Raw genomic sequence first — 15,152 nt, 5'->3', positions numbered from 1 at the left:
AAGTCAATATTTTAACTTTATGGTTACATTTCAAAAGTCAATATTTTCACTTTATAGTTACATTTTAATTTTTCTTTTTAAATCTCTTATTTTCCTGAAGATCAATCCTCTCCATATGCATCTCACAGACAGCATCAACCCAGTAAAGACAAATTTAGTTATACAAAGTACATCTTAATTATATTTATTCCAACTATTTTCAGACTCCTGAAATTTTACTTTTTAAAGCTTCATGAGATAAACTAGAAAGGCAAACAAGTAATAAATTATCAATGCTTAACCAAACGAAAATTAATTAATGGAACTTAAATTCTTTGATAAATAATTTTCCTGAAGATATTCATGTTCCTGACAAAAGTGAGACATAAAAGTTTATTTTACAACCATTGAAGCTTTTTACCCAAAAATTCAATTTATATTTTATAGCACAATTGTTTACTGAATGTTACAAATGTATAGCTTATTCTTGAAATGATATAATTAAACATTTCTAAGAGAAAACCTTTACTCAAAATTTGTTAAATTATTTACACTATAAATTTACCTATGCTATTTTCAATGGCAAATTTAGATACACAAATATACACACATTTAGAAAATTATAAAGTTCATCTGTTATACATTTTGACCACTTGAATGTCAGAGTAGCTGTGATTCATCCAAACAATTATAAGCAAACCTTCTCTCATGTATGCAGAAATTAATATTGACTTCCAATTGAAACAACCTACCTGTTTAAATCAAAACTAAATTAACATAGTAATGAGTATAGCCAGTTAAATATACTTCAGTTCTTACTCATAAACATTAGAACACATTGTTTCTTCAGAAAACTACTCCACAGGGTTAATAATATTTTCAGCTGTAAATAACATTTCATGAGGTTTGGCCAGCTTTGAAGATTTAGGTTAGTCCTAATTCCATATAGTAAGTTAACAATGCATAACGGTCTTTGTCATTAAAGTATAAGAATAAAAATACCTTCTAAACAATACTGTTAATTAAAGTAAAGAAAGAAAGAATAAAGTTTAACCTTACAGAACACACGAATACTTGTTTTTACATTAAAACTATCACAGAGAACCTGTACTGAATTACATATGCTGCTATTCTAACCTTTTTCTGGTTTCACCTTTTCATAGGAAGACTTGGGCTTTTCTACATCTGTGTAAGGTAATGCTGACTGAAGAGAAAAGTTCATTTACAATACTGAAATAATATACCATTCTGTTTCATCATCATGTAAAGATTATTACTTGCTCTAATATACTGACATTTATTACACAACTTCATGAAAACACAGAGTACTTAAAACATTTTTACAATAGTAACCTTCTTTAAAAATCAATCCAACAAGTCTGCCACATAAATTTATAAAACAACTTCTTTAACACTTTTGCTACAACTTTGGCCAATTTAACCTAGTCCATGATTCCAAAGTAGCCATATGTCATACTTTCCATAAAATAACTTTCAATATGTTTCATGTATCTTCACAAAATTTTGTAAGCTATCAGTACACATATCTTTTATAAACAAAATTCAGAATTTTTAATTAAATATTTTTACCAAAAATTTCTCCATGAATATTTGGAGTCACAATGTTGACTGCTTCAAGTACGGTAATCTTCATGTTAAGATCAAAAATACTTTTATTCATCTGAAATTTGTCAAATTTCTTTTAAGTAATCTGTAAAACCTTCTAAATAAATTTAAAATGTTTTCTCAGTAAAACTTTGTATTATCTGTTATTTTTCTCTACCTTAACTCTATATGCATTTAACCAATTATACTGCCCTCATAACCACCATAAGAAACATGAAATTTAGATCTTTTTTTTCTAGAATGACTGCCAATTCTAATGAGAAACTACACTTGGATAGCTTAAATCATATCTAACTAATAATCCTGCTACACAAGTTGTAAATGTATCAAAAACATGTAGCTCACATTACCATATCAAATTATTTAGCATACGTGTTCACAAACATAACTAATAAAAATTTATTTTTTATTATCTTACCTTAATTATCTAACCTTACCTAAGTTCCTAATTTTTACATTTTAATTACTTTTATAATAAAATAAATACTCATGAAAAAACAAGAAATATAGTGCTTACTATTTGCTGTAGATTGATGATAAAACTTAAGCCTACTTTTTTTATAATGTACTACAACACCAATTTCTTAACTTAATTAAATACAGCATCTAATACCATAGAAAAAAAGACATACAAAATGCAAACAATGTCTTAACTATAATAAATTATCTGGTTTTCTATGTGATAAGAGCCTTCTAAAATTCAACAATGCTCATTGATGTGATTCCTCTGGGAATAAATTTGAAACTGAATGATGAAATACAATATACTTTGGTTTTCTATTGGTTATAAATATATACTATAAAATGTCAGATAGAACTACTGGCAATTTGTAAAATATGGAATTTGACAATAGGGCACAACATGCGAGTCTGATTTTCTAATTTATGATAATATAAACATACGAGATTGAACAATATAAAAATTATGCTTTGTCTGAGTAATATCTACATTATAATGAGTGATTTATATCAAATTCCATATTTCTCAGTAGGACAGTAAATAAATTAGAAGAGCAAAGATCTAGAAAACAAATGCTGCAATTCTTATACTAGCAGAGAATGAAGACTTTTTAATTTAAGTTTATCCATCTCCACCAATAGTAAAGTAGTTTATGTAAATTATAAATGTAACTCTAAAATGTCATGAAATATGCACTTTGACATTTACTCCTGATCTCACATACATATCTTTCCACACTGAATGATGTATTGTTCCAAAACAAAGCAATTTCAACACATAACAATGTTATTGATACCTTATCTTGATTTTCTGACTGGATTCCATATTTGCCTCCAAAACCCTTTTTCATGTCCACTTGAGAAGGATGTGCTTCTGCCTTGGTAACTTCCTCCCATCCATGAGCTGACTTGTCCTTCCTGTCCACTTGAACACCATATTTTCCTCCAAATCCTTGAGAATAGTCTAGGCAGAGTAACATACCATTATTACTGAATGCACAACTTCATGCAGGATATACCATAATACAAATGTTTGTTTTAGATATTCCCAGACACTTACACAACAGCAACCTGCACCAGCCATCCCCTACACTTTCCTAGTCAGCGGTATCAACCATCAACTATTGAACTACTGTGAACAAATTATGGAAATTAACTGTCACACTTATAATGCACACTCAGCTTCAAAGTTTAAACCATGGGTATGCATCAGTGGGACATGGTTCATGGACCATTGTATTCATGATTATGCATGCTAAACCATTAACACCATAACCAATTCATGTTTTTACAAGATAAATATTTAAGAAATAAAGAAGAGAATATTTCACTATGTAATATTAATTAACAATTAAATAAGATTTCTTCATCAAGTACCAGAAAACTATCAATACTTTATAGTATCTGAAATGAAACTGTGTTAATGCAAAAAAAAAAAAAGAGAGTAATGTATCATAATAATTATTGCTTTAGACATAAAATTGTATTTATATAAGTGAGCTGTTCCAAGGTTATAAAACAAAAACAAAAATCATATACCTTATTTAGCTGATTGTTTTCAATTTACTCAAAACTCAAATATAGAGCAGGGCATATAACTCAGTTGAAATATGTGAATTGATTAGTGTCATTTAAATTAACTGACAAATAAAAAACTTATGATTAATGTTAATCTATTTATTGTTCACCTTCTACTGGTATAATGTCTCACAAAAATAACAAACTAATCAAAATTAGTACAGTTTCTTTCATTATTCCAGCTATCCTAATCTCGTATGAGAATAATTTGGTGAATGTACTTAATTAAAGAGCTCAATGATAAATTAATAATTAAATTCCACTAATTGCCCAGCTCTACTCAGAAAATATATATATATTTAATGCTATAATAAATGTTAATACAATAGTATTTACCTTTCTGGGAAGGATGCTTATCAGTTTTTTCGTGATACTCCCATCCCAATGCTGACTTGTCTTGTCGATCTTCCTGAACACCATATTTTCCACCAAAACCCTTTGCATAATCAGTCTGTGATTCATGTTTCTGTGATTTTTCATGATACTCCCACCCCAGTGCTGACTTGTCTTGTCGATCTTCCTGAACACCATATTTTCCACCAAAACCTTTTGCATAATCAGTCTGTGATTCATGTTTCTGTGTTTTTTCATGATACTCCCACCCTAATGCTGACTTGTCTTGTCGATCTTCCTGAACACCATATTTTCCACCAAAACCCTTTGCATAATCAGTCTGTGATTCATGTTTTTGTGTTTTTTCATGATAATCCCATCCAAGTGCTGACTTATCTTTTCTATCTTCTTGAACCCCATACTTCCCACCAAATCCTGTGGCATAATCTGGAAACAAATTTAATACAAAAAAAATATCTTCTCAATAAAGTCTATTTGTGTATGTACACTAATTTTCCAAGATATAAAGTCTACCTTCTTACAAGTAGTTCCAAATCATGTTAACTTGCTAGTCCCTGACTCATCCTATGGTGAGATATTAATTCTATTTTCACAAATACTAAGTCTCTGAAACCACTTTCACTAATTATTTATTTACAAACATTTGATTGACTTTAAGGCTAGTCTTATTATTACTTTACTTTTACCATGTATTTTTCACAACTTACGTCTAGCATAATAAATGTATCTGATCACGTATCAAACAAAAAAAACTGAATCAATATTTCCAAATCACAACTTACATTTTGTATTACCATGTGTATGCAGACTTACTGTTTTAAAATTCACTATTAATATGTAAAATGCATAATTACCATCAAATTGGAAAAATATTATTTAGACAGAAGTTCAATGTGGATAAGTGCTCTGAAAAAATGAGAAGTTTATTTCCATTCAAAAAAAGGATGATACCTTATGAAAACTTTTGATCAAAAACTTGGAACATTCAAGTGCATTTACAGAATGTGATGTTAAGACATCAAGTTTGTGATTAAATAGCAACAGTACACTAGATTATGAAAGATAAATTTCAAGATTCAAAATTTCTATCCTTATATTAAATTTTGAGTTATAATTATGAGTATTCCCTTAATGTTACTTTGATAGCCTTTAACTTTAATACCTTAACATTATGGATTTGTGTTTAGGTATACAGAATTAAGCAGGGCTTATACAAAAAAATACAAATATTTCACTAAAATATTTATAATTAAGCAATATATTTTATTTGCAGAAAAGAAGTGAACTTCAATGGGTCAACATTCATCATCAGATGCTTTTCAAAATGACTGAATATCTGTAATTGTTTATTTCATTACTCTGTGAGATTAACAGTGATAAGAAACTCAATTTTTGTTTTGGAAATACTCTTATAAATTATCAATTGAAACTTTAAAGAACATTAAAGAACAGTACTTTTAAGTAAATTAAAACTATCTTCCTTTCTTTTGTACCTACAAATTTTCATACATGGACTTTACTATCTATAAATATACTGAGTGCTTTCCTTAAACATAAAATGATCATTGTACTTCTAAATCAAACCCTTATTAATCCTCTTGCTACGGAACAGCCAAAAGTAAGTGTGCATGTCACAACTGTTTAATTACATTCAAAATTCAATTAAAATATTTTATCACCATGGTACATAAAGGAAACTTGGCATAAGAATGCATCTAATAAGAAAATTTTTAATACAAGTTTTTAGTTCTTAATTTTGTAAATCATTATTGCAAAAATTCTGTATTTCTTCTAGCACAAGAGGTCTGACATTTGCTCTCTTGGTATCCTACTTCTAATTTATTTACCATTCCTCCAAGAAGTATAAAATTTAACATAAAACACTCATTATAATGTTATCATTGCTCAGGCAAAGCATTATTTTTATAACATTCAATCTTATTTAGTTATAGAGCCATAAAACAAAAAATCAGATCTCTCTTACTATGCCCCCCCGTCATTCTCTCTTTCAAAAATTACCATTCTCTCCGACATTTAATACCATATTATTTTTAACCAATAAAAAAAAGTTTTACTCTATCAAAGTTAACATTTTCCTAAACTGAAAATGTATTTCCAATAATACAGTTATTATTCAACATCAGCTTTGACTATCTAAACATTGGTCCTGCATGCTTGTTTTTTTATACTCCACTTAAATGCCCTTGGCAATATGCACTTTGAAAATCTCTCTACCCTCATCAGTATGCCCTCTATCCTGTTACTGTTTATAAGCACCTCACATAAATAATGTATTCATTTTTCAAGACTTATACTGGCTGTTATTGGGAAGGCAGGGAGGAAAAGTATCAAAGGAGAAAAGTATTATTAGAACATACTGAGAAAGTAAAAGGGCTTATGCAAGCATTACCATACAGAAAGTGTACAGAGAACAGTAGTATACCAAGATATAAGTGGCATACAAGTTTGGGAGCTACACTACATTCAGAACAGGTATGCTCTTCACCTGGAACCTAGCTCCTGTACCCAGGATAGAATAGGTACATGAGTAATCATCAGTATAGGCAAACCCCACACAGACAGTAGAAGATCCACAACTCAGAGTTGAAATTATGAGGTCTTGGTCCCTATATTCCACATTGGTAGCTAGTACTATTGGGCTACAATGTAACAGATATATATATATATATATATATACACACACACACACACACACTTTTGACTGGATTTCATTCTGTAGCCAGAGAGTGGTGCATTTTGCACCACCAGAATTACGGTGAGAAAGAAACACCGCAGTGGACAAACTTTCTCCTCCACCTGAAGAGGTCCAAAATACAACACTCTAGGCTCAGAACAATAGATTCATGTAGGCCATACTCAATCAAGGAGAACTTATCCAGTCTAGAATTATGAACATTTATCCTCATTCCCAAGTCAAGTATGCAAGGAGTATTTCGCTTGCCCCTGAAATTATGGAGATGACATGGAACCTGTGCTCAACCAGAAATTTATGATGACAGCACTTCATGCTTAAAATTACATGAAGATAGTGGACTTCCTTCTATAAACAATATACAAAGCCAATGTTGATCAAAGAAAAGGCCAAGTAGACACCAGCAAGATAGAGTAGTGTCAAATCTGAATTGGAATTACAAGTAGGCTCTCATGGAGGCTGGTGTCACTTATACTAACATCTGAGAAAAACATCCAAGGACCCGAGTAAGTGGGCATCTCAACTTCACCCTCTTCTCCAAGAATGGAGGAACACACTTTAACACTATCCACTACCCCAGTGACTGGAAACTGGTGGTGGTAAGAACTCCCTAGCTCCATTAGTAGAAACTAAGGGATATAACTCTTTGGGGAACCCTAAGGAACAGTGCAGTAGAACTAAGTACCCTAAATTTTTAAAAACAAACTGATACCAATTTATTCAATCTGAAGACCAACAGGGACAGGCAGCATCTCCTTTAGCTTTACTCATGGTAGTACATGAGAAGCAATCCATAATAATATGGTAATACCATACAATAAGCACCTAGAACCTAATGAAACACCTCACTTCTACATAGCCTGTTGCAACCAGTAGTAATGATAATCAGAGTGGTTGTTAGTGTGGAACTGGACTGAGAGAAGCATATCTGTATGGGTAACATTCACAATAAAGTGGAATCCAGTGAAAGCAAGACATAAGGGACTCTGGGAAACCAAAAGACAAGATTGTGATAAAAGTGCTTCCTCTCATTATAATCCAGTTGATGTTGTTAAAAATGATCATAAGGTAGAGGAAAGCTCCAGAGAAAAGCTGCCTAAGTATGTAAAGAACATGAGAGAAAAGCACTGGGAGAAGTCTAAATACTGACGTGTAAAATGTCCAAAACTGGATAAATGAAATGGGCAAAAAAGACAAATGTGGTAAATTAGATGAGATGTAACTCAAAAGATACCTCACTTGTAAAGACCAAATATACAAAAAGAATCTTTCAGAATCTACCTCTACGAAAATGGGAAAATCAAGGGAAACTGAAGTATCCTAATATATGTACTGTCAAGACAATCACCACAAAAGGAGATAAAGTAGGTCACATAACACTTCCACATCCAATAGGTCAAAATCAATCAGATTACAATTGATTGCAAAGGTTAAAAACATATGGCAAAATAACTGCAAAGATGGATGTATCTTCTTCCCTATTTGCCATAGACTTAAAAAGAAAGCACCTATCAGGATATAGTAGGCCCTAAGGAAAGACAGACTTACAAACATGCCAACAAACTCCAACATATGACATCAACATGTCAGCTGCCAAAAAAAAATGTTCTACCAAGAAGCAGAAAACAAAGGCAAGCAAACAGATAAAAGAAGATACAATTTTTGTATCCTGTCATGTAATAAAACAGTAAATCTTCCAGCCTAAACCAGAAAAATCAGGAAGGAGAAGAAACTAAATAATCCTTCTCTCCTCAACCAACTCAGAAGGAACAAAACCCCAAAATCTCAAAAATCCAAACCACCAACAGAAGAAAAGGAGTAGGAAATGGATCAAACTGAACCTATGAGAAGCCAACTTTGTAAAGAAATGTGTCATAAAACAGAATACAAATTCTCTCCCAGGATCAACAAAAAAGCAATTTCAGAATATCTAGGAGAAAACACCTCAGGCTAATTGAGTATGTCCATCTCTCAGAGAAAAAAATATACATGGACATCTACAACCAAAAGTATGCCCCCCAACCATAGAGAGATGCTAGATAATAAAGAAGTACAGGAGGTTGAATTAGTCAGTCACCTTGCTAACAAGAGTAATACAGAGATCCATACCCACAAATATCATGTCTATGAAAATTTTTTTTTGTTTTTTGTAAATTATGATTATATTGAAATACACAAGGCAGCATGAAAATCTCAATCCATAATGGGATGGCATGTAACACTTTATCAGAGCAAACCTTGATCACTGTTTTGTCAAGAAAAAGTTATTACATTATCCAACTGATGTGCTCATATACATTACTAAAATAGAGGGCACACTAGCGAGAGTGAATAAATCTGCAAATTAGATATTGCCAGTGGCATTTAAGTTTGGCACAAAATACTGGAGCATGCAAGACAAATGCTTAGATAGGCAAAGCAAATGTCCAAAAATAGCTATACTGTCTGTAGATGGTATGTTTTAGAATGACATTACATTACACTGTTTATCTATTTGGCTTCCAGTTCAAATTATAGTCTCATAAAAAACACCTCAACAAGCTTAGCTGAATTTTTAATGGCTCTTATCACATAGTTAGCAATCCAGAAAATTAAGATTTATAGGGTATTATCTGCTTTTTGTGTGTTATTTTTCTGTTTTATTAGATGCATTATTTAATTAAATAAATAATTTTTTAGTGTAGTAATACAATTACTACAAATAAAAAAGTAGGATTAAGTTTTATTGACAATTTATAGTAAAAAAAACAAACCTAATAAGTATTCTATTTCTCATTTTACATGAGTGTTCTTTATTATTATAAAGTTTGTGAAGTTTAAAAATTAGAAATTTATGTTAAATGAAGAAAAATAAAGAAAACAAATTTTCACAAGACAGACACATAAGAAACACAATCCAATGAGGTAACAACAGTTACACATCTAGCTGAGTGATTTATAACTTGTATGGTCGAATTATCAGTTACAGTTCAAAAAGCAATGAAACAATAAAATTTAAGTCCAAATAGATGATACCAGCTGTAAGCTATTTAAAATAAATAAAAGTTGTTTCATGTTTCAATTTTAAGTCACTCTAGAAAGAAAAAGGGATAACTTAGATTTATTTCATATTTTTCTATGGTGGTTACAAAATCAGTCAACTTGATCAAATGCATATAGAATTAAGGTAGAGAAAATAAAACGAAGTTTCATTGTTAAAATATTTGAAATTTATTGATAAAATTATACAGATGATGTAAATGAAATTTCACAATTTTCTGATAAAAGAAAGTGTTTTTCATCATAATATAAAACTTATTATGCACTTAGAACAGTTAGATTTTGACTCTGTCTATTCACAAAGAATTTTTAAAACAAAATATTTCATTAAATATTCTAATATTTTCTGTATAAAAGACTTGTACTGCTTATTTAAGGTTTAAAAGGTTATGAAGATACACAAAACATATTAAAAATTACATGGAAACTCTAAAGGTCAATTTAAGATTAAGATTTAGGTCAAATTGACTAAGCTCATGATAAGTGTTAATTCAGTACTTGCTTCTTTGAAATATTTAATTGAAAATACAGACCAAAAAGAATCAGAATTATGGACTTTATCAAGCATGCTAAAATAGATTCTTCTTTTCCAGATCAAAATTCTTATCAAGAGTCTGTTACACTGAATTTATGTTAAACAAGCAAATACCAAATTTGTTTATATTTATGACTGTAAAATAAAAACTACTTATCCACAATAAAATAAATATTTATTATCACAGAAATTATGATGAATTTAAAAAATAAGTTCACTCAAACAGCTTTAGACATGAAAAGAAGGAAGAGAAAGATCTCATTTCATTTTAGTAAATTCTTTAATATCCAAAATAAATACAGCACATACATGCATTTAACTTAGTATTTTTGTTATTTGTGTATTTGTTGTATGAAATGAGTTAAAACATCTCTCCATAACAGACTGAAGTATGAAAGGTTAACCATTTGGAAAATTTTTATCAATAGAAAATCTGAAATTTAAAGATGGTAATTATATGACTGTAAAGGGACTAAAATGTTCAATGATGAGAAAATTACACAGGGAGGGTGGAGTTTATATTGTTAATTACTACATTCAAATTTCATTAATTGTAATGATTCACAAAGCCTACTACTAAATGCTAAGTAAAAATTATGAAATTCATTTTTCATTATTTTATTTTATATCACATTATAAATTATTATTTGATATCATATTATAAATATGATATAAAAATAATAATTGCACAAAAATATAAGTAAAATATGCTGGACTGGACTCAACATATATGTATTTTTAGGGATTATGAAAATTACTTCAGTTACAAGTCAATCTTTTGAAAGTGATGAGATTCAAATATGCATATATACACACACAAATGTAAATCAAGTATAAACCTTTCTCTCACCTTTCTGAGAAGCATGTTTCTCCAGTTTTTCATGATAATCCCATCCAAGTGCAGACTGCATTAATAAAAAAGATGAATTCTCTAATTTCATATTTAAAAGAATCTGTTGTGTTATTATATGATTAAAAAAAACTATACACCCATAAAGTTTTAACTACACTGTAGTACTGTTATTCAAACTCACAGCAGCTACTTACAAGGTGTTTTGTTAGGGTATCTATTTTGGAAGAAAAGTAAAAATACTAATGTTTAAATGAGTATTTCAACAAAACTTTCTTTTTGCAATTACAATCTACATGTAGCACCCATATATTTGAATATGTTCAGAAATTTCATGAAAAATAAAAAGTGGATTCCTACAAAGTCAAACAAAATATTCTCCACTAACTTTCAATAAATATATACAGGATCATACTAACACCTTTTACCATTTAATAAGTTATAGTAATCAAAACTTTATCAGCCAAATATAAATTAAATTAGTTAAACATTTTGTGAAATCTAAACCAGGTTGGAATTTTACAAAGACTGCAACTGCATCATTCTCAACACTACAAAAAATACTTAACTAAAATACATAATTAATAAACGTTATTACCATCAACTCTACAGCCAAAACCAATCTTAATAGTATGAGAAATCCTAGGGTATTAGCAATATACAATCATTAGTTAATCGTACAATAGTATTATATTATTATTTATGCCTCTTGATTCCATGAAGGAACATAGGGCCGCAATCTCTTGCAGATTCATTAATAGGCTGGTTTTTTAAGTGAGTAGATTGTTAGCCTACCACACAACCCCCAACCAGGAGGAGAAACCTTAGCCATCCCTAATTTAGCAGTGTAAGACAAGAGGGAAGGCAACTAGTCAACACCACCCACCGCTAACTCTTGGGGTACTCTTTAACCAACGAATAGTGGGATTGACCGTCACATTATAATGCCCCACAGCTGAAAGGGCGAGCATGTTTAGTGCGACTGGGATGCGAGCCCGCAACCCTCGGATTATAAGTCGCACGCCTAACGTGCTCGACCATGCCGGGCACTATACAATAGTATACTATAAATATATCACTGATTTATTCAGTAAAACAAATATGTAATAATTATATAAAAAGTTCTAGATATTTAATTTTTTCCTTCAAACTTACCTTATCTTTTCGATCTTTTTGCACCCCATATTTTCCACCAAACCCTTTAACAGCATCTGTCTGTGACACATGTTTCTCCACTTTAGCTACATAGTCATGTCCTACAGCAGACTGTATGCAAAAATATTATCAGTGGGTTATTTTTTTAATTAAACCTCTAGAAAACAAATTTACTATTAGATTGTTATTTCCTACATTTCTTTGTTAGTTATGACATCATGAATAATACATTATAAAAATGACATAACACCCAGAAAATCTGTGATTTTTTCACTAAAATTTTATCAGACACTGAATTACAGTGTCTGAAGGAAGTTCTAGCAAAGTAAGTGTAAAACCATAATTTAAAATCTCCTAGCACATGAAAAGCAGTAAAGATTTAACGAGAAGAAATCACTTACACTCACACTGAACTCATATTAACAAAAAGCAAGTAAACTGTTTTGAGTTGTTTTTCAACCTCATAATTGTGAAGAAAAACCTCACAAAAACCAAAGAATAACTTGTTACCTTGTACTAATACCGAATGATAACTTGTTACCTTGTACTGATACTGAATGAGACTTCATTTTATTCAACTACTCATTTTTTTTTATCTATTTAATTATGATTTTTTTGTTTACTGGAGATACTCAATTATAAATTTGTAGCTAATAAAAAAAAGGTTATTGAATTCACAGCTTTGGGTTTAAATATTTCAGCAATTAGCTTCACACGTAAATTATGATTTTAAAATTATCAGTTGCATATGATAAAATTATGAACTACTTATGTAATAAATTCTTTCAGTTCAGTTATTTATTAACTTATTTGCATATCATTATGTAAAAGTGCCATTACAATGTTTGAGTAGCATTAAATATTTAGTTTCTTGGTTATACATTATTAAAATTAATATTATACTTAAGTAAAATGTAACAGTTTTATAATAATTAATCACCTTGTCCATTCTGTCTTGCTGTACACCAAACTTTCCCCCATATCCAAATGAAGCCTTGGGCCCTGACTCCATTTCTTTCTTCTTGAAATCAGCATCATCTTGAGTGACCCTTGCTCTCAAATCAGCAATGCTGCAGTTAAAAGTCAAACAATAAGTACTTTCCAAAGATCTATTGAAACACAGGTTTTATTCACTACTTTTTTACCCCCAGAAAAGTAATTCATAGAACGGCTCCAAGGTTTTCCAACTACAAGCTTTAGCTCGCAGCCACAACATCTCTTCACCAATTTAAGATCTAATTACATTTTGGTCTCAAGAAGTCAAACCCTTTTGACTGATGTATTTAACCATGTTCTAGGTTTATAGATTAATTTACTCTAATCTTACATGAAAGATTCCCTCTTGTTACTTTGTAGTAACAACATTAAACATCTTGGTATACAAGTGGTTTAGGCATTCATGATCAGATCAAACCTGAGGCACCCTTACTACATGACTTTACACAGCAACACCTGTGCTGTGACAAGAATTCCATACATTTAATGTAGAGAAGCCTAAGCTACAAGCCACTTATTATTTCTCTAGCATGTGCCTTTAGCATAACAATTGTTACAAAGTGTTGAACGATTCAATACAACTGATGCTGGTATGAATCATTTCATTTATAACCAGAAGACTCTGGGTATGTAGTGTAGAAAAATACATTGAACTTACACTTTCTTACACACCCAGTTCCCAAACTTACTACTCAAAACTTGACTCCATCAGTTTGGCTTGATCATATTACACATAAACTTAGCAAAACCTTCATTTAAATCAATCATGTATAAACATGAAATGTTTCTGAACAAATTAAAGTGGCCTTAAGATGCACAAAATTTGATCTTGCCTTAGGTCTAGGGGATGGCCCATATTGCACTGAAAGGTAAAACCTTAGCCCTAATTCTGATTGATGGGAACATCCAATCAGTCCCATACTTTTGTATTTACACTGAATCAAGGGGAAACTTTTAATACTGATCATCCCAGTAGCTTGGGACTGAAGAAACAAAGGTTCTTCTGCTACACTATATGAAACTAGAATCATAAAAGGGTGAATACTAAAAAGGTAGGCTGACAAAACAGAAATCATCTCATCTGCAAAAAGTCCCACACTGTAGCCAGGTGTGTGGATAGGATCATGTTTTTCTTTCTACTTTTCTCTTGAAGTACAACCTGGAAAATATATATACACACACTGCCAAAACAATCTAGCAGAAAACTCTATCTCAGCAACAGACACTGAGCCAGCAGAGATGAGCTTAACACTATCTTTAATCCTCTACTTGATGTGGATTTTAGAAAAGAAATGTATACCCCATGAGGCAACACCACCCATGTGGTAGGTTGTAATATCTCTAGTATATAGTTACAAAGCTAATAACATGGTAGTTGTGGGGGCTTAAAAAATAAAATAATAATAATCAATAAATCACAGTTTTATATCCTCTGTATATAACTGGAAAATGGCAAATGGAAGATAATGAAAAACCACAAGCAGACAACCATAATGTTGTGAGAAACGTGACACAAAGGCATCTGGCATCATCTACAAATCCACCTGACAAGAACTCATCATCCAGAGTACAACACAAGCCAGAGACAAGATATGCCATGAGATGAAAATCTTTATGGAAGTTGACACACATGCAAAAACAACAAGTGTAATCCTCCATTGTGGAATAAACTTAGCTACATGAACTATTTGATCCATCTGATCAAAACAGCAGAAATGTCATGAGAGGAAGAAGAATCCCACAAGAAAATAGGACAAAGTAGATAAATGTGACCATATACAGAAAAGAGAGAAAGAAGTGTGATAAGGGAAACATCCAAGCAGCCCTCCAGCCAGTCCAATTTTTGGAAGAAAGGAACAGTCTGAGAA

The 15,152-nt window shown here is 30.9% G+C and overlaps 1 protein-coding gene across 3 annotated transcripts in view; it reads right to left on the bottom strand.

Annotated features, from left to right (window-relative positions):
• Positions 1–15,152, bottom strand: part of LOC143232357 (uncharacterized) — a 39,175-nt gene that overhangs the window by 12,971 nt on the left and 11,052 nt on the right. For all 3 annotated transcript variants that reach the window (XM_076467682.1, XM_076467681.1, XM_076467683.1), the window contains exons 4-9: positions 13,229–13,358; positions 12,289–12,399; positions 11,134–11,188; positions 3,979–4,422; positions 2,862–3,028; positions 1,117–1,183 (exon numbers count right to left, since the gene is read on the bottom strand). In XM_076467682.1, coding sequence (XP_076323797.1) covers positions 1,117–1,183; positions 2,862–3,028; positions 3,979–4,422; positions 11,134–11,188; positions 12,289–12,399; positions 13,229–13,358 — 974 coding nt within the window. The remainder of the gene's footprint in view (positions 1–1,116; positions 1,184–2,861; positions 3,029–3,978; positions 4,423–11,133; positions 11,189–12,288; positions 12,400–13,228; positions 13,359–15,152) is intronic.

The sequence above is a fragment of the Tachypleus tridentatus genome, chromosome 11 (genome assembly GCF_004210375.1).
Source record: "Tachypleus tridentatus isolate NWPU-2018 chromosome 11, ASM421037v1, whole genome shotgun sequence".
NCBI classification, from domain to species: domain Eukaryota; kingdom Metazoa; phylum Arthropoda; class Merostomata; order Xiphosura; family Limulidae; genus Tachypleus; species Tachypleus tridentatus.
Note: the sequence above shows the minus strand (reverse complement) of the source record. Positions and strands in the feature narration are given on the sequence as shown.